This window comes from Patella vulgata, chromosome 4 (genome assembly GCF_932274485.2).
Source record: "Patella vulgata chromosome 4, xgPatVulg1.2, whole genome shotgun sequence".
Classification (NCBI taxonomy): domain Eukaryota; kingdom Metazoa; phylum Mollusca; class Gastropoda; family Patellidae; genus Patella; species Patella vulgata.
In genome coordinates this window covers 58,309,252-58,336,285 of record NC_065882.2, presented here as the reverse complement: position 1 = coordinate 58,336,285, position 27,034 = coordinate 58,309,252, and the positions used below count along the sequence as shown (strand labels likewise).

The 27,034-nt window shown below is 33.6% G+C and overlaps 1 protein-coding gene across 1 annotated transcript in view; it reads right to left on the bottom strand.

The window, feature by feature from the left end:
* Positions 1-27,034, bottom strand: part of LOC126817805 (pikachurin) — a 76,200-nt gene that overhangs the window by 26,190 nt on the left and 22,976 nt on the right. Inside the window, exons 2-5 of the mRNA XM_050544958.2 lie at positions 10,118-10,234; positions 6,113-6,583; positions 5,199-5,400; positions 2,509-2,653 (exon numbers count right to left, since the gene is read on the bottom strand). Of these exons, the coding sequence (XP_050400915.1) occupies positions 2,509-2,653; positions 5,199-5,400; positions 6,113-6,583; positions 10,118-10,234 (935 nt within the window). The remainder of the gene's footprint in view (positions 1-2,508; positions 2,654-5,198; positions 5,401-6,112; positions 6,584-10,117; positions 10,235-27,034) is intronic.

The following is a 27,034-nucleotide window of genomic DNA, read 5'->3' as shown; positions in this document are numbered from 1 at the left end:
TATGCATGATTATTGACAGGAACCTAGATCTTTGTGATGTAACCATAAATTTAAAGTTTCATAAAAATTGGATCAAAATTGTGGCCTCTAGAGGGTCCACAACCTTGATATAACATATTATTACACTACGGTGTAACTGTGATATATTCGAATGATTTTTTAAATCAGATATTAATTGTGACCTCTAGAGGGACCACAAGCTAAAAACATGATTTTTCATACAATCGAGACCATAATTCAAATGTGGGCATATAAAAATCAGAAAATTATTAAATACATAACAATAAAACTATTATGCAAACACACATGGGAAATTTATAAACATCAACATTAATTATCCTCTTTGAACTGGGTCAAAAATATAATTTTGGAACTTATATGTTGATGACAATCTGTCTTTGTTGAAATCTTTAAGCCTATAGATAATACCCAGCTACCCAAAATACTCATCATTAATCAATATAACATATCAGATCAATCCAATTCAATACTTTAATTTTACCTTAATGAAAGACATTTAGCTCCTTTACGATTACTAGTGTTTCCCAATTACAATCTAATTTCACTCATAAGGTTTTGGTTTAAACAAAATCCAGTTCAAAATTTCAAGACAGAATATATTAGAAAACAGATGATGACTAATAAGCTGCCAGCCCATCATATTGTACATTTAACTAAATACTAATAAAGCTTAAAGCTTATTCAAATAATACATTTCTATAAGCCCAAAGATATTAAGGATGAAAAGATACAGGAAAAGAAAGTTACATCTTTTATTCAAATAATACATTTCTATAAGCCCAAAGATATTAAGGATGAAAAGATACAGGAAAAGAAAGTTACATCTTTTATTGCCATCTTCTGCTTATAAAACATTCTGGAATTATGTAAAATATTACTGGTTTAAAAAAATAACCTAATGGATGAGATATTAAAATTTCATTTGCTTTTTCCATTCTACTGTGTCAACCAATATAAATGACTTTCAATATCTACATGAAAGCTCACACACATTTGTTGGGTGGGTTATTTTTATAACTTTTTTATAAAATATTATTAAAATTTCAGTACTTTGTTTCATTTTTTGTTTTATACTTTCAAGGGCCTACACTACATGAAGATCTGACCGGTTGTACTGGAAGGTCGTGTAAGGGGCCATACGGGCGGCTTTCAACCCTATGACATCAGACATTGATCAATCAAGCATGTTGACATTTCTAGTGGTTTACATACAGTTCTGTGCATCACACGCCAAAAACTAGCTGTAACAGACCATTTATTGGCTAATCGCTCACTTCTACCAGTAAGCTGGTAATATAGCAACTCTTCCAGATTCTAGTGTAGTAAAGACAAGTAAAACACAATTTTGAACTAAAAAAAACTAAACAAAATAGGATCTGTGTTTCAATCAGACAGAAAAAAACCAGCGGTTGGCAGGCTAGATACGTCTAAATTTTGCAAGAGATGGATAGAGAACAAGCTAAAAATAAAAAGCGATTTTTCATACAATCAGGGGCCATAAACCAGTATGTTATGGTCAGAAATGCACGGATATCAAAGTGGACTGACATATTTGGGATATAAAGATACATTTTATGTTTCAACAAAACCGAATAAAAAATTGTGACTACTAGAGTGTCCACAACCTTGGTATTCCATACTTTTACACTATTTGCGTACAAGAAGCGGCCATTTTGTCAGAGTGTCCACAAACAAAATGTGAACAGACGCACAGATGGACAAACAGGGCCGATGACATTATAAGTCCACATAAAAATGTGGGTATATAAAAATCCATGTTATGTCTGGGTAAAAAGATACCTCATTCTGTTGATGATTATGATTAATGTTTTTATATGTAGACATATTTTTTTTTCTGAATTTGCAGTCAAGAAATTGATATTTTCAATTAAGCCCACATCTACTTTTTTTCAGTTTTGAAAAGATGTTTTGGACCAATGTTAACATTCTTATTAGTTAGCTTTATTTAATGACTTCCTTGATCTACATTAATTTTTAAAAATACCTGGAATCATTAAATTCTTAGTAAATATCTAAAGAATTACTATCATTTATGTCTTACAAATAAATATCTGTATTGTATTATTTAATAAAACTTGCATGATTAGGCTACATGTATGTTAGTCATGAACAATGAGAAACTCAATCTCACTTCTTCAAATACCATATATGTATAGTTTAGAATAAGTTAGAAAATATATATAATTAGATTGTTAAATATTGATCGGATTGTCAGGATTTTTTTTAGGAATTAAAGCTGACACAATATCGTGTGATACATAATGTTGGCAAAATTTTGCCTGTCTAATATTAGGACTGGTTTCAGAATCTGCTCACTAAATCTTTCGAAAGTTTTACTTCACCTGAGATCTAAGCCTTAGTCACTAAAATTTAATGCAATTCAAGTAATGTTATTGGGAGAAAGCATCTCACTTCTTCTCCTGATTATTCTATTTTACTCATCTCTAGTGTAATAAATATACAAACCTTGGCTGTTCCTTCAACAGGTTCATCATTGTTTAATCTTAATGTTGCAGAATTATCAATTCTAAATAATGCTACTCTATTCCACTGGCCAATCTTAACCATTTCAGTGCTTCTTATAACACCTAAACCAGTTCCACAGTCAAACCTATGGATATATAGTAATAATAAAAAAAACTCTATTACATATGATTTTATATGGCAGGATTTACTGAGATGACCTTAATAAAGATAAGTTCCTTAGGGGTTAATTAGATAATCTGCTGCATTGCTCAAAATTTATTCTTAATTGAAATTATGACATAAAACATAAAAGCAAATTACAGGCCGATAGTGATTATTAAACTTTCAAAAACCAAGAAAGATGGCATCCTCTCCTGTCAAGAACAAGTCTGGTAAAAAGAAAGATAAGTTGCTATGCAATGAAACATACACCCACAGCAGCTAAGTCGTTGGGGCAGTCAACTAGGGTTGTCACATATTGTTTCTTTTGTCAGTATGAAAACATGTACAACATACTAAAATCTGATTACAAGTAACAACCCATTAAGTAATTAAAATTGTTAGAATTTGTTTCGATTGTTTGCATCATTTGTAGTACTATGGTCTTTGTGACCATATTGTACGCGGAAAATCTAGTATTTTCTGTTTTGGTGCATTCTGAGACGCCTTTTTCTCGAAAACGACGCCAACGATTTTTCTTAAACTTTTCTTAACCAGAGTCCTATTGGTGGTCTAGGGTGTGAATCCAAAAATAAAAGCATTGAAATAGTATAAGTGGTCCAAAAATGGCCTCAATCTTTGAAAAAAGTTGAAAAATAGTGAAATTATTGAAAATGCTCTTTTATTTATCTTTTTTTCGAAAACTACTCAATGGATGTTTCTGACACTTCTGGCACAGGAAGTTAAGTATCTATACAACTTGTTAAAGCTATCCCGACAATGATCCAAAAACCGGAAGTAGCCGAAAAAATATCCTATATTTTGAAAAATAATGCAAAAAAATGAAGACTTTTGCCAAAAACGTGATTTCTCCTTTGGATATTACCATATTATCAAAAGTATCGTTCGATAGCCCAGTGAATGGACTTTCGTATGCTTCCTTCGGGTCTGTTGCCTGAAAGCTGATTCAGCACTGCCATGCAGGTCTAGTTAATTATTAGATTCACACATTGTAGAGATGTCATATCTCACGTGCTTAAATTAAACTGAGTGATGTGTTGACACATAAAAGATTTATAAAACCAAAATATAGAGGAGCAGTGAATGAGAAAGATCTTTTTGTAATTTCAAGATTCACTGATGGTTATGCAGAAATCTGTGGATCTAAGAGTTCTTGTGGATTTGTATGGAGTGATCAGATCTTTGATATATTTTGGTCATTGCTCATGTAATGCCTTCAAGGTTAAAAGTTATATTTTGAACTTGAGCCACTGTTTAACTGGGAACCAGTGAAAGTTGCTTCGTTCTCAAGGTGTTTAATTTGATAATTTGGAAGGCCAAAAATTAAGGCATTATGATAATCTAGTTTATTTGTAATGAATGAATGAATGATGAACTCTGTACTTTCGGCAGTTAAATACTTCTTTATTTTGGTAATTCATGCAGTGAAGCTGGAAATCGTGTAGTTTTCAACAATAAAGAGTTTAACATCCACTGACACAAACCAGGTCATTTTGGGACTAACATATGATTTAATTTTATTTCAATAATTTGTAGGGGTCTCTAGCAGTGGGAGGAAACCTGAGGACCCGGAGAAAACTCATGAGGTTGGGCAGGCAACCCTACTCATTGTCACGTACATCCAGGTCATCGAAACCATGTCAGTTGACTTAATGACAGACCTTAAAGATACATTATGGGAGATTCGATAACGAGTTGGCAGTTCTCACTATAATTGTTAAAAACTAGATAATATAAAGGCAATTTGCTGAAAATTTCATTCAAATTGATCCACTATGAACCGAGAACTAAGTGGTTGAAATTTCCGGCTAGCCTTGATCATCATTACTTAAGTCAGTACGATAAACAGCATAGTCTAGATTATCCATTTAATCGTTAAATCGTGAAGAAAAGTTATGCAGTAAATCGGCCCATAATCCACTAAAGATCGCAGGCTAGCGATGCCATCTGGAATTGATTATGGTCTGGATAGGTTAATTAATGTCTAATTAATAATTTAGATAACATTTCAGGCCTAAAGAAAGACCTGCAATAGACAGATTTAGCCCCTGCATAATGTATTTTTAAGATAAAACATGTGTGCGCTAAGAACTCGACCACCCAACCCCCCTTAATAAATAAGGACATTTAATCTATATAAATTGCTTTATTGCCATTTGAATTGTTTATTTTTAAATCATTATTCTCTCCCACAAATTATTCATAGGATGGATCTATTTAAGTAACAGAATCTTATAACTGTAGAGATTCCATCAGCAATAAATGATATGAATATTGCGATTTTAGACGAATAAAAATGACAAATCTCTTTACCATTTTTTCTTGAAGGAAATGGTAAGCTATAAATCATACAATATGATTCCCAGCCAGTGGTCATAATGAAACATCTGTCTAATTTTGTCTTTTTTCATATTGTAATATCAATTTCTTGTTTTCTAGAATTTCAAATATGGAAATTCACCTTATTTCTTAGATTTAAAAAAACATAAATCAATTTTGTTTTCAATTACCTGAATTCAACAAATCCATCAATCAATGCTATAGAAAAGAAGTCAGATTTTGCCGATTCTGTTTCTGAGCTAAACAATAATAGACCATTCTGTGCCTGTGGTCGGAATTCAACAACAATAGTAAATTCTTTATATCCATCCTTTAAAACTGGCAGTGCTAAATATCCCATCCCAAAAAATTGTGGATATCGTACAGAAATATCTAAAATGAAATATATTTTATAGTATTGAAACATTAAAGTACAGTCAAAATAATACATACAGATACACACATCCACATTCAAAGTTGACACATATTTATTTTTTTAGAGACAATTAAAAACACTAAAGATGGGTTGCCAGGCAACAAAACATACGCATCGCATAATTTACTATTTTTTTGTCAGTAATGAGAATATTTTTAAGACATTAAAAACTGATCAAAAGGCTTCTTTTTCTCACATGTAAAAACTTGAAGTCAATCAAATGATAAATTTAGAGCACCTACAGGATTTTTCAAATTAATCAAGGGCCATAACTCAGTAACTCAATTCAACTTCTTCGTCTCATAATCATTAACACTGCATAAATTTTAATTCAATGTAATAATAACTTATATCAGATTTTAGGCTCTAGAATGTCTACACAATTTTTCAAATTGATAAAGAGCCATAACTTCAATATTAATTATCGTTAATTGTTGAAAATCAATAGGTTTCATCAAATGATTATAGCTTTAGCCTATAGAGTGTCAACCATGGATGATGGACAGAATTACAGGGATGAAGACAATATAAAAATGCATGTTATGCCTAACAACTTGTAAGACATTTATTGATAAAGATATATTAAGTTACAGGTAAAGATCATTTCTTATGTTATGAAGATGTTGGGGGAATCTTAATGATACAATAAAAATAATAAAAAAAACTTACATTTCTGACATCTACTTCCAGCTGTACCAAGTGGACAATCACACCGTGGAATATTTCCTTCAACAACACAAGTTCCATTATTCTGACACACTACATCCAAACACAGTTGCTTTACACTCAATTTGACTGGTTTCCTTGGAATATTCTGCATTGATAAATCAACATATCGAACAGAACCCTCTTGACTGTCCCCACCCTCATGAATTCGTAACTCACTAAGCTGTGGTGGAACATCAACATCTTTCTTAAGATCTACTGTATGAATAGTATATTCTGATGATGCATCAGTTTGTAAGTTCTTAACTTTTCTATGTTCGTTGTTAACCAATCGAGTATTTTTGTCTTTTGATTGGTTAGATTCATAAATACTGTATATTGATTGGCTATCAAGTTGGTTATTTTCACGAATATATATTTCATCTCTTTGTGGTTTTTCTTCTGATACTTCGGGAAACATTTCATGCACCGAGACTGAAAGAAAAAAGATGTAATATGGTATATGACTTAAATTATTTAAGGTCATATTCCTGAATGCTGATTGACAGTGAATCAATGTTTAATTATTGCTACTCCAACAGACTTACACTCTGTTTATCTCAAATCAATGCCTGAGACTGTGGCCCTTACAAGGTCAAATTTTGATCAATTCAGATGTCCCTAATTTGTCCATAAGATACAGCTATCTATATGAAGAAATCTAAATTTGGCAGAAATTGTCGCTACTAACTCCTACAGGGTGCCAGGGTGTATAGCTCTATTCTTTAGAACAATATAAAATAGACAAATTTGGAGAGAGAGAGAGAGAGAGAGAGAGAGAGAAATGGGGTTTAACATCCACTCGATACAAACTAAGTCATTTCTAGGTCATTTCGGGACTAACATATGGTTTAATTTTATTTCAATAATTCGCTTGCGCGTAGGGGGCGTTAGCATTGGGAGGAAACCACGCCAGTTGACTCAATGACAGGCCTAATGATACAGCGCACATGTGCTAACCATTCGGCCCCTGCTTAGTCCATTCTACATGATTTCTTAAAAGTTATTTTATGGTTTGTGCATCAACTTTTTTTAATTACTTCTGCATTGTCTTGTGAGACATTTTTTTTTTGTTCATTACAAATTTCGTTCAAAAACATAGAATACATAACTCATGTACTTACACAACGCGTGTATTAATTTTAAATTGTGTATATTTTGTTTTAAATATCTGATATCAGGATCCCATAATTTCAAAGTAAAATAACAACATCAATATTGATTGAAGTGGTCCAATACTGAATTATATTTGGTGTTTTTAATTTTGAATGTTATGGATAACATTGAGTTAGAAGTTTAGTTCCTTTAAAGCCACTGATCATCATTTGAAGAATTTAAATCCCTTGCAAACTACAATATTGTAAATGGACTGAAATGGAGTTTAATGTCCTACAGTGTGCCATAAGGGAAATTTTGCCAATTTGGAAAAAGAGAGAGAAATGGGGTTAGCGTCCACTAGACAAAAACTAGGTCATTTCGGGACGAAAATCTGGTTCAATTTTATTTCAATAATCCGCTTGCCGGTAGGGGATTTAGCAGTGAGAGGAAACCGGGGGACCTGGAGAAAACCCACGAGGTTTGTCAGGCGACCCTACTCCTTGTCACGTACAACCAGGGAGTTGACTCAATGACAGACCATATGATACAACCATTCGGTCATCCATCCCCCAACAGGGTCTTGAATTTCCATCCCATTAGAATGACTAGATGCTGTTCCTTACTAGGCCCTCTGTCACTCAACAATCACAGGGGGTAATCATGCTGAAAATTCTACAAAATTGGAAAAGTTATATCTCTAAAAATTATTCATTTCCATTCAGTATTTACAAAATTTTGCAACAATCAGTATCCTCTGCAAATGATACAAACAAACTGAATATGACAGATATTTTTTCCATATCTTAATGTTCAATAACCAATTTTAGCACAGTTAGTGTGGATAAACTGTATTAGATATCGTCTGAAAAATGCATAGTCGCATCAGTAACTTTAAAGTGGGTATTTTGAAATTAAGAGTAAAAACGGAAACAATTAAATATAAATCAGTTTACATGTATATACATTCATATTACATTATTATATGCGTTGCGACCCATTTGTGTCAATTTCTAGGTCCCAAATATTTGCCATTTAGCTCCTTTAAAACAAAGTCAAAATTTCAACGGTATTAGACGGTACATCACGGCATAAGCCTGGTAGCCTAATAATACATGCATCCAATAAACAATTCCATAACTGAACTTTACAATGGTTTCCTTAACTCACTACTCGAAAACTTCATTACCCTATATCCTCAAGCTAAAGTTAACTTGAACACCAAAGCTAATGAAGTGTTTTTTTTAATCTTAAAAAAAACCCCGAGAATTCAGGAGAAGTTTGATAGATTACAACCGTCAAACCAATGCCAGCCATTAATGAAAAGCCTTCTGGTAGAACAAATTTCTTTGTTAAACTAACACAAAACGTTGTCAGCAAAGCCAGTTGTTTCTTTTTACAATATTTGTTGATTGAGATCTATGCATTCATGTCTCCCACTCTTGTAGCTTTTCCATAACAAAAAAATATTACAATAATAAAAATAACCAGCGGTTGCCAGGCAAGATACATCCACATTTTTCAAAAAGATGGATAGAGAACAAGCTAAAAAAAACAAATGTGATTTTTGCGTACCATCAGGGGCCATAATCCAGGAAGTTATCCAAAGGGAAAGGGGATGAGATCATCGGGATATAAAGATATATTTACAATTTCATCAAAATTGGACAAAAATTGTGACCTCTAGAGGGTCCACAACCTTTGTATTACATACTTTGACACTATTTGTGTGACCGAAGGACTGACGGAGGCGATGACAATATAGTACATCATGTAATAATGTCTCAAGAGTTCTTTTCCAAAATAAGATAAACACTCTAAATAGAAACATTCCTGTTTGAAAAGCATTAAAATATTCCTTGCACATAAAGTTAAATATGTATTTATCTAAAAGCACAGTACAAATGAATTATTGTGATATTAATACATAATTAAATTATACAATTAACAATTTGTCTTTCTCAAAGACACCTGCCAATCAGGTGGTGCTTATTGAGTTTTGAAAAAAGAGCTCTTCTTTTCTGCCTTATAAATTGTTTCGAATGCATTTAGTAATTAAAATTGAATATGTACACAGGTAACAATTCTATGGAATGCAATTAATGCTTATTATTGGGTGACATTTCAGCTTTATAAAGACTAGAGAAGCCTAGTCGAAACGTCTCTAAAAATAAGCAGTGTATAGAATTGATCGGTTTTTTTTTCTCCAGAGCCATTACTGCTCTTGTAGTATTCATCACAAGCAGCTCTGAACATTTCAAAACATCTAATGTAATTTAAAGTAGCTAAGTCTCTAACTCAATATCATCCAAACTCTTCAACATTGAAAACAGGAATTATTTGTCAAGTTAAATCAACATTGATGGTGTGATCCAAAGTCTTCGAAATTGAAAACACAAATTATTTGTCAATTTATTAAATAAACATTGATGGTGTGATCTTACAGGGAAAAGATATCCAATATTTAAGACAAAAAAAACCTCTTACCATTGGTACACGAATGGTGTACCATAATGCGTTTCAGCGCCCTTTGCAAGAAGGGACTCGAAAAACAAGGCTAGATATATTCCACGGGTCATGTCAAATGGTGACGCCATATTCTTATCTAAAGAGCATGTGCAATAAATACTATCGGTGTAACCGGATGCTAGAGATTGCCCTTCGATTGAGACTTCTGGCATATTTCGCTGAGCATAACTGATTTGAAAAAGAGTAAAAACAGAAACGATTGAATGTAAATCAGTTTATATACATTCATATTACATTATTATATGCGTTGCGATCCATTTGTGTCAATTTCTAGGTTCCAAATATTAGCGTTTTAGCTCCTTTAAGTTATTTATATTCGAAAGAAAGAGACCGTTAAAGTCCTACCTGAGCATGTTTTTCCATCTTTATTGAGGTAGTATCCTTCACGACATACACAGAAGAAACCTTGATGGTTTATGTTTTCACAATCGTGTTGACATGGATTAGATACAGCACAATCACCTGAAATAAAATTATGATAAAAACTCAATAAAAGTGAATATTATGTACAGTACAAACCACCTTGCTGTGCAAGCTTTAAAAAAAGGAAGATGCTGAATTGAAAGAGAGCGGCAGGAAGAATACTGTCATATCTTGCAGTGTTTCGTTTGATTAGACCTAATCTCACTCAAACACTGCCAAACTCAGCACAAATTTCTGTCCCAAATTATGACTGGTTAACAGTCCGATCAACAACCAGTACATAATGACGTAATAAAATCAATTGGGATCAACCAGCTGAGCTCTAAATATGTTACCGTAAAGTCTCTAGTGACGTTACATCAAAACACGCGAAATGTATTACGCTCAATTAACTAGTACATACCAGAAACTAATTGTCTGATAAACGAGGCTATCCAAAATAGCTACAATATGAACATTACGTCAGAACGCGCGAAATGTATTACGCTCAATTAACTAGTACATAACAGAATATTGCAGAGAAACTAATTGTGTGATACATGTAAACGAAGTTATCCAAAATAGCTACATGTAAACATTTGGTAATCGCTGCGCATGTAGAATCTTTTTATTTTTATCATCTCTTGGACCACAGAGCAGATCAAAGAGAAGGACTGTCATGTTTTCATGTTACGTATTGTGTTTTAACAAATTGGACAGATATACGACATGTGCTTTTTTGAAAAAATAAATAATTCACGGATTTTCAACACAAAAATTGATAAATATTATCAAACATTTAAAGGTAAGCAGTAATAATTGGTACATGTTTATAGAATTTATATTGGAGATTCCAGTCAAAGAGTTTTTGTTCCAATAGCGAGTTTCAGCGACAGCCATATTTACCTATGCGACTATCGATGTTTATTCCCGATGCATCCAAGGGTAAAATTTTTCTTTATATCAGCACTAACAAACACTAGGATTTTTTTTTAAAGGGGTCACCCCAGGTAAGTCATGAAAATTCCCTTTATTTTACTCAGGAGAGAGTTGATTGGACAATGAGAATGGACAAGCTCCACACTGTATGCAGAACAGGTCAGTCTCTGCAACCAAAAGGTTATAACAGTGTGATTCCCAGAATGTCTGACTTAATTCTTTATCTTTGCTTTCTAGCTATATAGTCTACCTGATGACTGTAAAAGTTCAGATTTAATTTGTTAAAGGTTGACAGATCCAGGTCATTACTCACAGGTTCTATAAATCGGACTTAGCATGGATTTCTGCAGACTTAAACATACAATATGCAAGAGCTAATAAATCTGCCTATTGCAGGTCTTTCTCTAGGCCTGAAATGTTATTTAAATTATTAATTAGACATTAATTAACTTATCCAGACCATAATCAACTCTCGATGTCAATGCTAGCCTGCGATATTTATTGAATTATGATCCAATTTGCTCCTCAACTTTCATTCATGATTTAATCATGAACTGGTTAATCGAGACAATGTTTTTAAGCGTAATGATGATCGAGGCTAGGCGAAAATTTCAATCGCTTAATTCTCTGTTCATAGTGGATCAATTTGACTGAAATTTTCAGCAAATTGCCTTTACATTATCTAGTTTTTAACTATCATAGTAAGAACTGCCAGCTCTTTATCTAATCTCCCATAATGTATCTCTACGTTAGTTTAGTTAGTTCTATCTACTGAATCTATGACCTAAGTGTTTATATACATTCAGTTCCTAAAAAATCTATATCAAGTCTTACTTTAAAAATAAACCCATTTAAATGGAAGTTTTTCCATGCATATTTAAAAGCTTGGCGTTTTTACTGGATATTCTTATCACCAAACACGGAAAAAACATTTTCATGCCCAAGTTTTTTTTTTGTTTTTTGGCCTAAAATGGTTTAAACTTTGGAAATTAATTTTATAATTTGGCCAATCCAGATATCAATTTGTAGCAACATTGAGATATGTACCTTTCATCTCATTTAGCACTTTTTAAATGTGTTTTTTCTTCTGAAAAGATGCATTTCTAGTGCCAATATTTCTGGTTTAAACACATTTAGTATCATTTTAAATGAATAACGATATTTATGACAACCATAAATCTAACTTCAAATTGCACTTTAAGTCAGCTCTTTAATGTTAATAAATTTCAAGAAATGGTGGATGAACTAGCAAAATGATGCTCTGGTTTATGAATTTAGTTTTTATTGAATCTTCATTGATAGAGCATGAATAAATGATTTATGTTGTTTTGATACTTGCTTGCAGAATATCACTTTGAATTACCCAATGCACAAGTTTAAAATTTATAAATAACTCTTGGCTGTAATTTTCTTTGATGAGGATTAATATTAAAAGTCAACAGTATATATTGTTCTAACCCTCTCCTTGCCAACCAACTTTCCATGGCCTTGGGTTCAGACATTACCAACTATAATTCAAAATGAGACAATTAGAACTTTGACATTACAGCGTTTTATGTCACGGTATGTTTGATTACAAACTTTTCAATGAACATAAAATAGAATTGAACTAATACCCAACAGCTAAAGATGTTGAAAAAATGTTTGAAATGGAGAAATTCATTTGAAGAACTCTACTTGAACACAGACACATAACAATCTTATCAAGAAACATTATTGGATAATCACAGATAATTCTGATTAATCAATAGAGAACATGGGCTAATCTTATATCTCCTCTTATTATTAACAACAACACAATACACTCCATTTATTTTCTCTTTTACATTGATTTCCTCATCAACTATTATTCTTCTCACTGATACTACAAATTCTTTTCCCACATGCAATGTTATCATTGAGTCTTCTAAACGTTTTCTAATTTTATCTGCAATCATTAAATAAACCTGCTTGTAAATACTGATCTGTCAATAACAATCAGCAGGTTATTTTTTATCTAACTGGTTCACAGGTTGAAACAGTGCTTGACTTTTTAAACAGAAATAAAGCAACCAGCATTTGTTCACAAAATAGAAAATAATGACATTTATTCATAATTCTGTTCACCACATCCCGATTTTTTATACAGTTTCTCATTTGATATGTGAGGTTGTCTGCCAATTATTGTAAACAGTAACTACATGGAAGTCTTAAGAAACTCCATTGACTTAAGTGTGAATTATGATGGTGGATTGTAATTAATGCTACAAAATCTAACATATTAAACTTGACAGACTCTACTAAAGAGAAGTAACAGTAACACATACCCGGTATAGTTTTGAGACTTGTGAAAATACATGCAGAAATCTGACGTTATGTACAATTCATGAGTCTGGAACCAAATGGTTATAAGTTATAACTGTTTTCTGTAAAGACTCCTCCATTCACAGTTTCACTGGCATTTTTAAATTTCACAGGGCATCTGGGTTGAAGGATATTGGGACAAATACCTTACCTTTACAGTAAGCTTATATTACATGGTTATCCAGTCACTAATTCAGATGTCAAGATAATCACTTGAAAACTGGCTGTTCTTATTCTTAAATCACCAGAACACTTCTGATAGTAGCACATATGACTTGGATAAGTATTTGTAAAAGTCTTTCACATAGTGTTAAACAGTTTTAGTCACTCAAAATATATCTGGGACACCACCTTTAAGACTGGCTCTATTCAAGTTAATACTGTGATTAGTATTGATGACCTAATGTCAAATGAACCAAATCACAAAGAGAATTTCATGTTAGAGATTATGTACTAGGTAATTTATTTCTACAAGCAGAGTGAAACTACCAAAATAGAATCTCTTAATGGCAAAACTGGGAGTAATTCTGGATGCTACATGTATCAACCCCATGCTCCTACAATAATCACCAAATAATTATAGATTTAAATACAAGAGACCCAAGGGCCTTAAGTGCTCATTGGTTCATTAAAGATTTCTCTTATAGAGAATACTTTTATATCATAGTTGTTTCCTCAATTAAATAAATGAGACAATCAAACATTTTCAAAAACTTCATGATCGCAACAAAATTTTATTGAAACATTTAAAGTTACCAGAATAAGCCAAAACATGTTCTCTCAAGCAGCCCTTGCACTTAACCCCATAGGCCAAAGCAAGCACCAGTATTTGAAATAATCTGAATAAGCATATCTATCAATTTTGACCAGACAACATATCAAACTGTTACACTGGATGCAACAAAAACCTGCAGTTGACTGTTTACAAATTGATAATACAATTGAGGTTGCAATGAGATTATCTCTGCAGTAACACAGGCAGCATTGATAGAACATTCCAATTAGAAGTCAGGTCTATAAATGTGCTTTCTGAATCTAAGACCTTAAGTGTTCATATACATTCAGTTCCTAAAATATCTATATCAAGTCTCACTTTAAAAATAAACCCATTTAAATGGATGTTTTTTCATGCATATTTAAAAGCTTGGTGTTTTTACTGGATATTCTTATCACCAAACACGGAAAAGCAAAAGGACTAAAAGCTTTTAATCTAATTTCCATATCCTGCCTCATAAAATTGCAGGTTCACTAACTTGTGCAATCAAATAAAACTATAACCTTAGCGGAAACAAGATTCAGTGAAAATATTTATAAATTTTCCGCTGTAATACCCTTTTCAACATCAATACATTTGTGGTAAATTTTGAAGCCAATCTAATTGGCATAAATAATTGCAGAAATGTATCATAGACAGTTTGATGGACATGGCTCTAATAGTTATACAGGTTTTCTGCTACATGTATTCTGAGTCCAATTAGACAAATTTAGATCCTCCATGTACGTGTATAGCATAATTAAACTGACCCATTTAGACTTTTATTGATATAATAATGTATCAATTATTTGTTTATGTTGTCTTAGCCCACATCTATAACATACTTTCTCTTTATGTATTGAGTTAATTAATATGGATGAGACTTCTACTAACTGACAATTTTAACTTCAAAATGAAATTGAATCAACTCTGTAATCATGGTGTTTTGTCCTTTTGTGGTTAGACATATTTTTTTGTCTTATATGTTGTTTCTATGCTTTCACAAAAACATATTTTATGTTCAGTCCACTTTAATTGTACATTCTTTCACAGTGTATATGCACATATCCAATATTTAAGACAAAATAAACATTTTACTATTGGTACACGAATTGTGTACCATAATGCGTTTCAGCACTATTTGCAACAAGAGGCATTGAAGAATGGGGCTAGACATATTCCACAAGTCAGTTCAAACAGTGACACCATATTCTTATCTGGAGAGCATGCGCAATAATACTATCAGTGTTGACTGTAATAACAAGATGCTAATCGACTGAGACTTCTGGCGTATATCGCCGAACATAACTGATTTTTAAAATGGAAGAGTAAAAATGGAAGCAATCGAATGTATATCGGTTTATATAAATTCATATTACATAATTATTATTTGTGTTGAGACCCATTTGTGTCAATTTCTAGGTCCCAAATATTAGCGATTTAGCTCCTTGAAGTCTAAGCAGAAATGCTCATCACTGAACTACATCAAGGTATTTTCCTAACGAACACATACACCAAGTTTGATTTGCTCAGTCATCACTACATTATTGTGTATCTCCATACATATATTAATTACTAATGACATGTAAATTATTGAAAGACATTTATCAAAAGTCTGTAGGCTTATGTCTAACTTATTGATTTGGGTGATTTTGCTTCCAGCATGTATGTAATGACTGGACTGATTAATAATATAACATGGGTTTACCTGTTAAAACTAATAAACAATCAAAGCAAGATAGATTACATATCCTATAGTTCAAATGAAAGGGAAAGGTTATAGAACAATATATTAGAGGAGAGCAATTGCTTCACATTGATTGATGGTACCCCTGATGCCATCGAGACAAGAGATTAAAGAACACTCAAAGCCACTAAAAACGCAATGCCTAATTCGTGAAATATTTCTGGTAAACGTTTTTTTGGGTTTTTCTATCTTATGGCACATTGGTGAAACTTGTGATGGGTATCTTTTTCTGGAGTTCTGGGTTTGAACCCAATATCAGTTCTCGGTAATGATCTTTGTTCGTGCAAATGCAACACTTGTCTTTTTTCAGGATTTCAAGCAGTTCCATAACACGTTTTGCACGTGCATTCCCTGCACTCTTTCGAAAAATGCCATGACTTACATAAGAAAACAGGAACAGAGCTATTGGCATGCTGGATCAGGGGGCTTTACAGGTAGCCGTCACCAGACACTTTAATGTCCACCCATCGACCATTGTTCAGACAACGCTTCCACGCCACTGGAAGAGTTGCCAATCGACCCTGACCTGGAGCGCCATCTGTAACAACGGCTGATCAAGATCGCCACATCCGACTACAGCATCTGCCAGGGGAACTGTTGGAACACGGCAACGTCAGATCAGCCCTCAAACAGTTCGAAGGTGTCTGGCTGCTCTTGGGTTACGCTGCCGTCGACCTTACCAAGGTCAAATCCTTTTGCATCGTCATCGACTTGCCAGACAGCAACGGAACGCAAATCAGGGTTATCTGCACAACACACCATGGCGAAATGTCATCTTCTCGGATGAATTCCGATTCAACCTCAGTTTTCCTGATGGACATCACCTTATCTACCGACGTCGACATGAAGACTTTGCTCGTAACTGTGCGCTAGAAAGGGATCGTTTTGGAGGAGGTGGCGTCATGGTTTGGGCCGCTATCAACGTTAACTTCCGGTCCCAGTTGGTGGTGGTCCAAGGCAATCTCAACGCTCAACATTATGTGGATACCATCCTTCGTCCGGTGTTGCTTCCATTGCTGGCTCAACATGGCGTCCGTCGACAGATGGTTTTCCAGCATGACAACGCCCGACCCCACACTGCCAGGTTGACAAGAGGCTTTCTGAACAATCATCATGTCCGTGTTATGGATTGGCCCGCTATGTCTCCTGACCTGAACCCGATCGAACACCTTTGGGATGAACTTGGACGACGGGTTCGAACTCAAGCCGTCCCACCACGAACTGTTGCAGAGTTGGCACAGGCACTCCAAAATCATTAGCAAACAATCCCACAGCATGTAGTGAGACATCTGTGCCAGTCCATGCCAAGGCGACTTCAGGCATGTGTAAGAGCTCAGGGTGGACATACCCGATATTGACTTCAGCTAACCCCTGCTTTGTTTCATGGTTCTTTGACATTTCGGTTTTGTGCATTTGTAGTGAATTCTTTCATGAAATAATCCATAGATGCTTGTTATCTCGATTTTGTCAACTGTTATGTACATTTGTTAAAAATTGTTGCAGTATAAATAAACTTTGAATTTGGCATTGTGTTTTTAATGGCTTTGAGTGTATATGAAAAAAATGTCATGTCCGAGAATTTTTTTTTTCATTATTTAGATCTCAAAAATCAAGATGTAATTTACTTCTGTTTGTTTAAAAAAAAAACAGCGGCTGCCAGGCAGGATACGCCCACATTTTCGAGAGATGGATAGAGAACAAGCTAACAAGAAAGTGATTTTTCCTACAATCAAGGGCCATAATTCAGGAAATTACAATTCGATATGCGTGAATATCGAAATGAACCAAGATCTTTGGGTTGTAAACTTACATTTCAAGTTTCAACAAAATCGGATAAAAATTGTGACCTCTATAGTGTCCACAACCTTGATATACCATATTTTTACGCTATTTGAGAACGATCGGTGGCCATTTTGTCTGTCAATTTTGGGCCGATTTTCATGAAATTCGAACTCAGCCGTCCTTAGGGTGTAACGGTGATATAATAATACGGTTTTTTAAATCGGATAAAAATTATGACTTCTATAGGGTCCACAAGCTAAAAAAGTGATTTTTCGTACAATCAGGGGCCATAATTCAGGAAATTACGGTCCGATATGCACGAATATCGAAAGGAACCGAGATCTTTGGGTTATAAACTTACATTTCAAGTTTCAACAAAATCGGATAAAAATTTGTGACCCCTATTGGGTCCACAACCTTGATATACCATATTCTTACGCTATTATTTGTGAACGAACGGCGGCCATTTTGTCTGTCAATTTTGGGCCGAATTTTACAAAATTCGAACTCAGTCATCCTTAGGGTGTAACGGTGACTTAATAGAACGTTTTTTTAAATCGGATAAAAATTATGACTTCTATAGGGTCCACAAGCTAAAAACGTGATTTTTCGTACAATCAGGGGCCATAATTCAGGAAGTTAAGGTCCGATATGCACGAATATCGAAAGGAACCGAGATCTTTGGGTTATAAACTTACATTTCAAGTTTCAACAAAATCGGATAAAAATTGTGACCCCTATAGGGTCCACAACCTTGATATACGATATTCAAATTACGCCATTTGGGAACGAACGGCGGCCATTTTGTCTGTCAATTTTGGGCCGATTTTCACAAAATTTAATTTCAGTCATCCTTAGGGTGTAACGGTGATATAATAGAACGTTTTTTTAAATTGGATAAAAATTATGACTTCTTTAGGGTCCACAAGCTAAAAACGTGATTTTTTGTACAATCAGGGGCCATAATTCAGGAAGTTACGGTCCGATATGCATGAATATCGAAAGGAACCGAGATCTTTGGGTTATAGACTTACATTTCAAGTTTCAACAAAATCGGATAAAAATTGTGACCTCTATAGGGTCCACAACCTTGATATACCATTTTCTTACGCTATTTGAGAACGAACGACTGTCAATTTTGGGCCGATTTTCACGAAATTTGAATTCAGTCGTCCCTAAGGTGTAACGGTGATATAATAATACTTTTTTTTTAAATCGGGTAAAAATTATGACTTCTATAGGGTCCACAAGCTAAAAACGTGATTTTTCGTACAATCAGGGGCCATAATTCAGGAAGTTACGGTCCGATATGCACGAATATCGAAAGGAACCGAGATCTTTGGGTTATAAACTTACATTTCAAGTTTCAACAAAATCGGATAAAAATTGTGACCTCTATAGGGTCCACAAGCTAAAAACGTGATTTTTCGTACAAACAGGGGCCATAATCCATGAAGTTTCGATCCGATACATGCCAATATCGAAAGCAGCCGAGATCTTTTGGGGATAAACCTATATTTCAAGTTTCGTCGAAATCAGACAGGGGCGACGGCATAATACGTCCACATGAAAATGTGGGCGTATAAAAACGCGATTTTTCGTAAAATCAGGGGCCATAATTCAGGAAGTTACGGTCCAATATGCGCGAATATCGAAAGGATCCGAGATCTTTGGGTTATAAACTTACATTTCAAGTTTCAAAAAAATCGGATAAAAATTGTGACCTCTATAGGGTCCACAAGCTAAAAAAGTGATTTTTCGTACAATCAGCGGCCATAATCCATGAAGTTTCGATCCGATACATGCCAATATCGAAAGCAGCCGAGATCTTTTGGGGATAAACCTATATTTCAAGTTTCGTCAAAATCAGATAAGAATTGTGACCTGTAGAGAGTCCACAAACAATTGTGGACGGACGGAAGGACGGACGACCGGACGGACAGGGGCGACGGCATAATACGTCCACATGAAAATGTGGGCGTATAAAAACACCCACGTGGATGTGGACTTATCGTGTCCTTTAATATGCCCACAACCAGCAAATTTGACTGTGCTAGCTCTAAAATTAATGTCAGTAATCCTGTTAAACAACTTCTAAAAAATACAATCAGATTCTTCTAAAAAATACAATCAGATTATAAACCATTCATCAAGTACTGTATCACCTTCATAACCTTTGAAATTTAAAAATATCAAAATGGAATAGAACGATAATTCTGCAAAACATGTTACAGATATATGACCCCAAAAATTTTGAAAGGTTATTCATCATGCTGTATTGAAGTATCCCACTAAATTTTTACAAATTCCAACAAGTTAAAGTATGACATAAAAGACAACTCGAAAAAATGTGTATGAAATTTACGATCCAATATTTAGGAATTTTATAAGGTTATTATTCTTATAGACAATTGAATAATTAATTACATCGAGTTTTAAACAATTCTATCAAGATCTCTGACCTGTACAGTATTCCCCAAAAATGTGGGAATGGTTGACAAAAAAAGACAGACCCAGCTGACTACAATACATGTATGTGTCTACAATACAAACCTGTTCAAACTATAAGAAATGGCCGATTTGTTTTATACTATAGTAAAGAGAATCGGCTTATTATTATACGCTAAATTAACGACTGTGATAACTATAATTACTGGCCCAATGTGACATATTCTCTTCTAATCCCGTATTTATTGGCATCTGTATATGTTTTATTATATCTATTTCAGCTTCTGTTTTTCTTCAAGAGTAAGATATTATCACAAACTGTAGCCCAATAGACGAATTACTGTGGTATATATTAAGATGTAATCTTATTTTAGGTTCAAATATACCATAAATAAGTTTTATATTCTTTGTTATACAAACTAAGATGTCATGATGTAATTTTAGTAATTTAGTAAAAATATTTTGGCTGCATTATTAAAAATAAATAACTCGGAGAGAAAAATATGTATCTAGATTTTTTTAAATGATCTTCATGCTTATAATTGTAACACTGTATCTTCAGAAATGAATAATCAAAGCTGTGGCATTCTTAATACCGGAAAAATTTAAGATTGTGGTTCAGCTCCGTATTAAAAGAAGTTGACAGTAGCCACAAAGTGCTGTAAGGATGCTATCAAAATTATCAGTTGAACCATCAAGCGACTCATCATTGAGATAAATTCTATTGATTTTTACCAATAGCCGACATACTTCATCACACGACACCCTCTTCAGCTTCATCACCCAATCACTGTCACTCAGATTTAATAGCAGAATGTGTGGCACATCAACACAGTGTAACATGCCCTATCATCTACGTCTGATGAAATCTGTCTCAAGTATACATTCATAAGGACTATATAACATTCTAAAAAAAAAACAACTTTTGTTCTGTATTTCAGACATACCGGAACATGTATTCCTGCAGACATTAATGATAATGATCAAATTAAAGGTTTAAATACAATTATTTGGACCCACCATAATATAAATCTACTGGAGCAAAATGAATTTAAGCTCATTCTAGACAGTGCGCTTTTTTATGCCCCTTAGAGTTAACATGCAAATCTCCATTTAAACCAGGTCTATTTGCCAGTGTGGACTGACTGATATTGAGATTGAGTGGCTGACACTTCATGCCATGAATATGCAATTAGCTCTGGATAACTGTGATACATGTACATTTCACTGCCCCCTCATTTTAAATATGGCACAAACAACATGTAAAATGGAATATTTACCAAATTTGAGTTCCCATTGTCAATAAAGACTTTATTTTTAATCTTCCAGATATATGTGATTATTTTTCAATCGTCCATTTCTGAAGATATTTTATGGAGTACAGACATGTACCCACTTCGAGGCCATGTGATTAAAATCAAATGTCAATTATGTTTAATTTTTTTCTATGTTGTACTACACATTAAACGTGCACTTGTTGCGAAACATCAGTTGTGATCTACATGAGACCATGTTACACTATGTATAAGTCATCTGTGTTATTTAATTTGTGTATCTCAGATCTGTATTTGAACTATAACTGATAAATCGATTTATATTTTTTGTTTCCTCTCCAAACATCCTTTTTACTTGTCAGTGCCACTGGGCAATCGTTTGGTTTCTGACCAAATGTTAACATCAATAAGCTTTTTATTCTCCTGAAATTAACTGTTCAAATAGAAAGGTAGCTCAAGCTACCATCCATCAAAATAAGAAATGTTGCCAATAAAGTATTCCATGACATCCCAAGCTAAAAATCACAGAACAGTGAACAAAGCAATAACAGCGATTGACATGAAGATACATTACCTCACAACCCACTGGTCTAAAAATCAATTATTTAACTCGGTCAAATGGTCTTGATCAGCAAACTCTACTAGTCCCCTGCAAGGCTAAAAGCGCTCTCTGTATGGCACACTTTATAATTAAATTTTCTACCCATGAATTACATTTTATACGTTCAATCTAAAATATATAACTGAGATAGTAGTTGATCTGACCTCCGAAACCCAGATCGGGTTTTTTATCATTTTATCTTTTCGGAAGTGATTGCGATACTCTGGAACACTCATAGTCTCTTTCAAATTTTGAGAAGTGTGTTTTTCTGAAATAAGAGCATTACACGATCTTTCTTAAAACAGAATTAAAGTGTTTTGTTAATGTACAAACACCAATGATATGAGTGTGCCGCAATTTGGTTTTATCATCCGATATAAAATAATTAGGATAGTTAAAAAGTCTGTTTGAGCTGCAATATTAAAGATACATTAATGATTAGTCATTATGTAAGATTTAGATAAAGAGCTAGCCATTCTTGCTAAAATAGTTCAAAAATAGATAATGTAAAATGAATAATTTGAAAATTTCATTCAAATTACTCTACTGCGAGCAAAGATATTAGCCTTTGAAGGTTTGACAAGACGTGCAATAATTTCAACCCCCGTACTGCAATTGTTCAAAGCTAAGTCTCGCTCCTCCATTTTTAGCTTAAATCAAAATATGGCTCTACTGTTCTAATCTATTTAATATCAGAGAATTCCGATGCCATAGAGATTTAATTATGGACTGGATAAGTTAATTAATAATTTTGAAAACTTTTCAGGCCTAAAGAAACACCTGCAATAGGCAGATTTAGCTCTTGCATAATGTATGTTTAATTATACCACAATGTCATAGCAAATAATTTATCTGTATCAAATCCATATTATTTTTTTTAGACACTGCAGGATTTTTCTATTTATGCTTTATGTATTTTTCATTATTTTTGAGAAATAATTTGATAATATACATATATATACAGAAACACTATATTTATGCAATTCCAACACAACTATATGACAAAACAAACTAACAAAACATATTCACTTGTAGACAATAAATAAATGTATATAGTGTATATTGTAATTGTGTTGATATCAATTATTAATAAGGTTTCGACAGTTGGCAAGTTTATCCAAGCTAGATTTACTCTCTAATCTGAATCCCTAGAGAAATTACTGTCTACGATCTCCTAATCACAGTCTTATAGTCACAGGTCAGATTCACTGTAATCCCTCACCAATAAATATTTCAATATTTCAATACATCATTCTTGCTGCGTGTTATACCAAACTGACTCAGACATAACTTTCCTTTTTATAATTTTCAACCACCTATTCGTAACAAAATATAAATAATGTCTAGCCAAATTAAAACTAGGGGATTTGTGAATAAATCAATTAATCATTGACAGCAATTAGGAAATAATTTATTGTAATTTTATATGTAATGAAAAATGATAATGTTTCGGTGCCAAATAGAACAAGCTGCTGGCTAATAAAAATAGATCCAAAACCACAAATTCTTAACATGAAAAAATTTCTTGATATGGCCAAATGGTTAGTGCATGCGTGCTGTATCACAAGGTCTGTCATTGTGTCAACTGCCGTTGCTTCTATTTCCCGGTTGTAAGCGACAAGGAGTAGGGTCGACTGTTCAACCTCATAGGTTTTCTCTGGGTTCTCCAGTTTCCTCCTACTGCCAAAAAAGTTAAACCCCATTTCTCTGTCTATGACTGTATTGACAGAGCATATAAGCATAGACATATGATCATTGCCAGAAAACCTAACTGCTTTCAATCGAATGTCCTTGTAAGCAGTTCTTAATAGGAATTTTTAATCAGTGGAATTAATTATGTTCCTTACATCAAACACCCCTAATTCAGTACTAAATGAACAAACTATGACTAATAATGTTTAGAGTTACAGACAAATAATTCTGATGTCCTAACATTTGTGTTTCCTATTTCAGTTTTCATGGACAACATGTCCCGCCATCACATGACTCAAATTATTTGCCCAACTAATTAAATGTGTTTGTACTTCACTTCTGTTACCAAATATCCCATCTACAGATAATGGCATGAATCAATTGTCCGTGCTAAGATGAAGCTCTATTCTCAGGCATCCCACGAGCCTCACTTGTGTGCTTCTAATATTTGGGATCAGGTTCATGTTTCAAACATGGTCGAAGCTTCTGCTGGAGATAAGTGTGTAGGTGGCTGGACATGATCTTCATGGCAGTTGTGATTTCTGTCTGACAAAACAGATTTCTGTCTATATTATAAACAGGAAATGAAATCATCACATAACCATAAATATGCATCACATAACCATAAGTAACAGATGTTGTAATTGGATAATTACTCCATCTAGACTATACCACATCTGATTGTTTGAAAATGTACATGTACAATAGCTGGTCCTTTCTGTTGTTCGGAAACAGAATTCTACTCAAGCTCCCTATGAAAACAACCCCCACCACCAACTGGTCCCATAATGAACATTACTTAATTGTTACAACCACTGGAATGGAAGGTGTATACATATGAATATTAATTGTTAAATCAGTTTTGAAGATCAATTGTCTCTTATGACTTCACACATAAATATATACGCTCTAGGTCAGCTGCATATGCCTGTGCAAGTGCATACTATAGCTAGTGGTTGGCCGGCTTTGCACATGGGGTCAACGAAAGACATGTCCAGTTTGTATGTGTCGTAGTGTCACAAACGGTATACATTTCAGATAATCTGCATGATTAATGTGAAATTTGGTAAAGAATTGTCATATTCTTGAAAAATAATGTCTTGCTAATACAATATAAACAGAATACTTGAAAAATTGACCAGTAACGCTGGCATGAAAATCACTCCTACATCAATGTCTGTATATAATTGTGTAATCTAAACATTGCATGACTACAATATTCACATGATCATCACAGAATAAATTGTTTGTAAGTATATTACATATGTCGAGGTATACTCATCAGACACTTATTTGTCTAGATGTATGATTTACTGTCGGTTATTCCTAATTGACAGGTTTCTTCATTTCCTCTCTATAATCACAATATTACGGTCTCTATTCCTTAATCTCCGTTTACTTCAAACATCACCATGTTCAAACGCAACTCAATCATTACTCATTCATATGTATTTCTACTTGATGTAGGTTTATTCCATCAGACACCATGAAACATACTCTTGAAATGAAATAAAATGGGGTTTAGCATCCTATATTTCTGCACCCACTGGGCTAATGTCGAAAGGCTAACACCATACTGTGCACTACGGCCTATACTCTTATTTTAAGTCCAACTGATGCTGGAAAATTCAGAGGAATATAGTGAACCCGAGACCTCCTAGAGAGGAAACCAGCCATTGTAGCTCCCGTAACGGCCTCTTGATTGATAAATCTTACAGTGAATTTACCATGCAGTTTAATATTGACATTTCAAGTACAAAAGACATGGTTTTAAAATTGCAAGAAGCAATTTTTCTCAATTCATATACATTTACATATGTATAATTGTCACAATTTTGAAGTGATTTGTCAATTATTGACTTTCCACACCCATGTATGCTACAGGCAATTTCAGAAGCAAGTGAAAAAAAAATCAAATCAAGATAAATGTCAATCGTCCAGACGTTCAGCAGGTAATTATATTCAGTTTATGTTCCAGCTTCCAGCTATAACTGACAACCAACATATTATGTGGCATTATACAAGTCTTATAACCATTATAAAATAATAACAGGAATCCCCAATTGAAATTTAAAGACTGAGCATTATACTTTTAGTGCAAACTACAATATTGTGAAAGTTGTCCAAAAGTTGTATCTCCTACACCTATGATCAAAGAACAATATTGTATTGCAAACACATCCTCATTAGATCTTTTGGATGACCAACTTGTGGTCAATATTTAACTCATCTCGAACAAAAAGGTGTAACTCAAAGACTACAGACAATCAAATATGCATAAAAACTGATAAAATTTCACCTAGCTATCATTTATTTCTCCACTGCTAATAGATAAGTCTCATTACTTATTGATCACAGATTTCAAGTATATACTATAAACATTTAACCAAACACTTCAGTAAATTTCTACATCAACGCTTAAATTAGAAACCCCCATTTCCTGTCATTATCTTATGTCAAAGACTACCAATCAAACTATTCTTGCTTGTGATTGGGTAAGATGATTAGGTTATACCTGTGAGAATAGTGGTCAATGAAGGGTCATCTTTTGGTTTGGGAGTAATTTAAAGGTTAAGAGGTTATAATGGCTAGATAACGAATATAAAATATAATTGTGTTATCTATAATGTTCTTGTCATCACTGTTCATCACCATCATATATCTGACAATTAGTTGTGACAATTTAATCTAACCTATGTCACGAACATGTAAGTCATATTTTCCAAGGAACATAGTGTAACTGCTGTATATGTGACTTTTTCAAAACTGGAAATAATAGCTTTTAAAATATCAGCGACAGATAATCAGATAAAAGTAAGGTGCATCAAGAGATTTAAGTGAATATTATGTGGCATTGGCTTTTTTTTATCATATTTCGTTTCTATCATCTGCAGAATTTTGACAAATATTCAATTAGTCATATCTTTGTAAATACTGAATGGAATATAAGCATTTTGATGGTGTTATCTCTTTCAGAGATGCAACTTTCACAATCCCTTCAATAATGATCGGAGATATTTCACCGATACTCAAAACCTACATATTACTTTTCAATTACAAAAAGCATGCACACCAAGTATTCAAGGGAAACTAGACTAACACATTATTATTGTCTATCAAATTTTATGATGGCATAAATCCTTAATAAAAGCCACAGTTTATTTTCAAAAGATTAAGGCATTGTTGCATTTCTAACATATTCCAGTCAACCAGGAATATTATAGAAAGACTTTGTATTGATTTCTCAGCGGGAATCGATAAATCCCATAAAAAATACAAT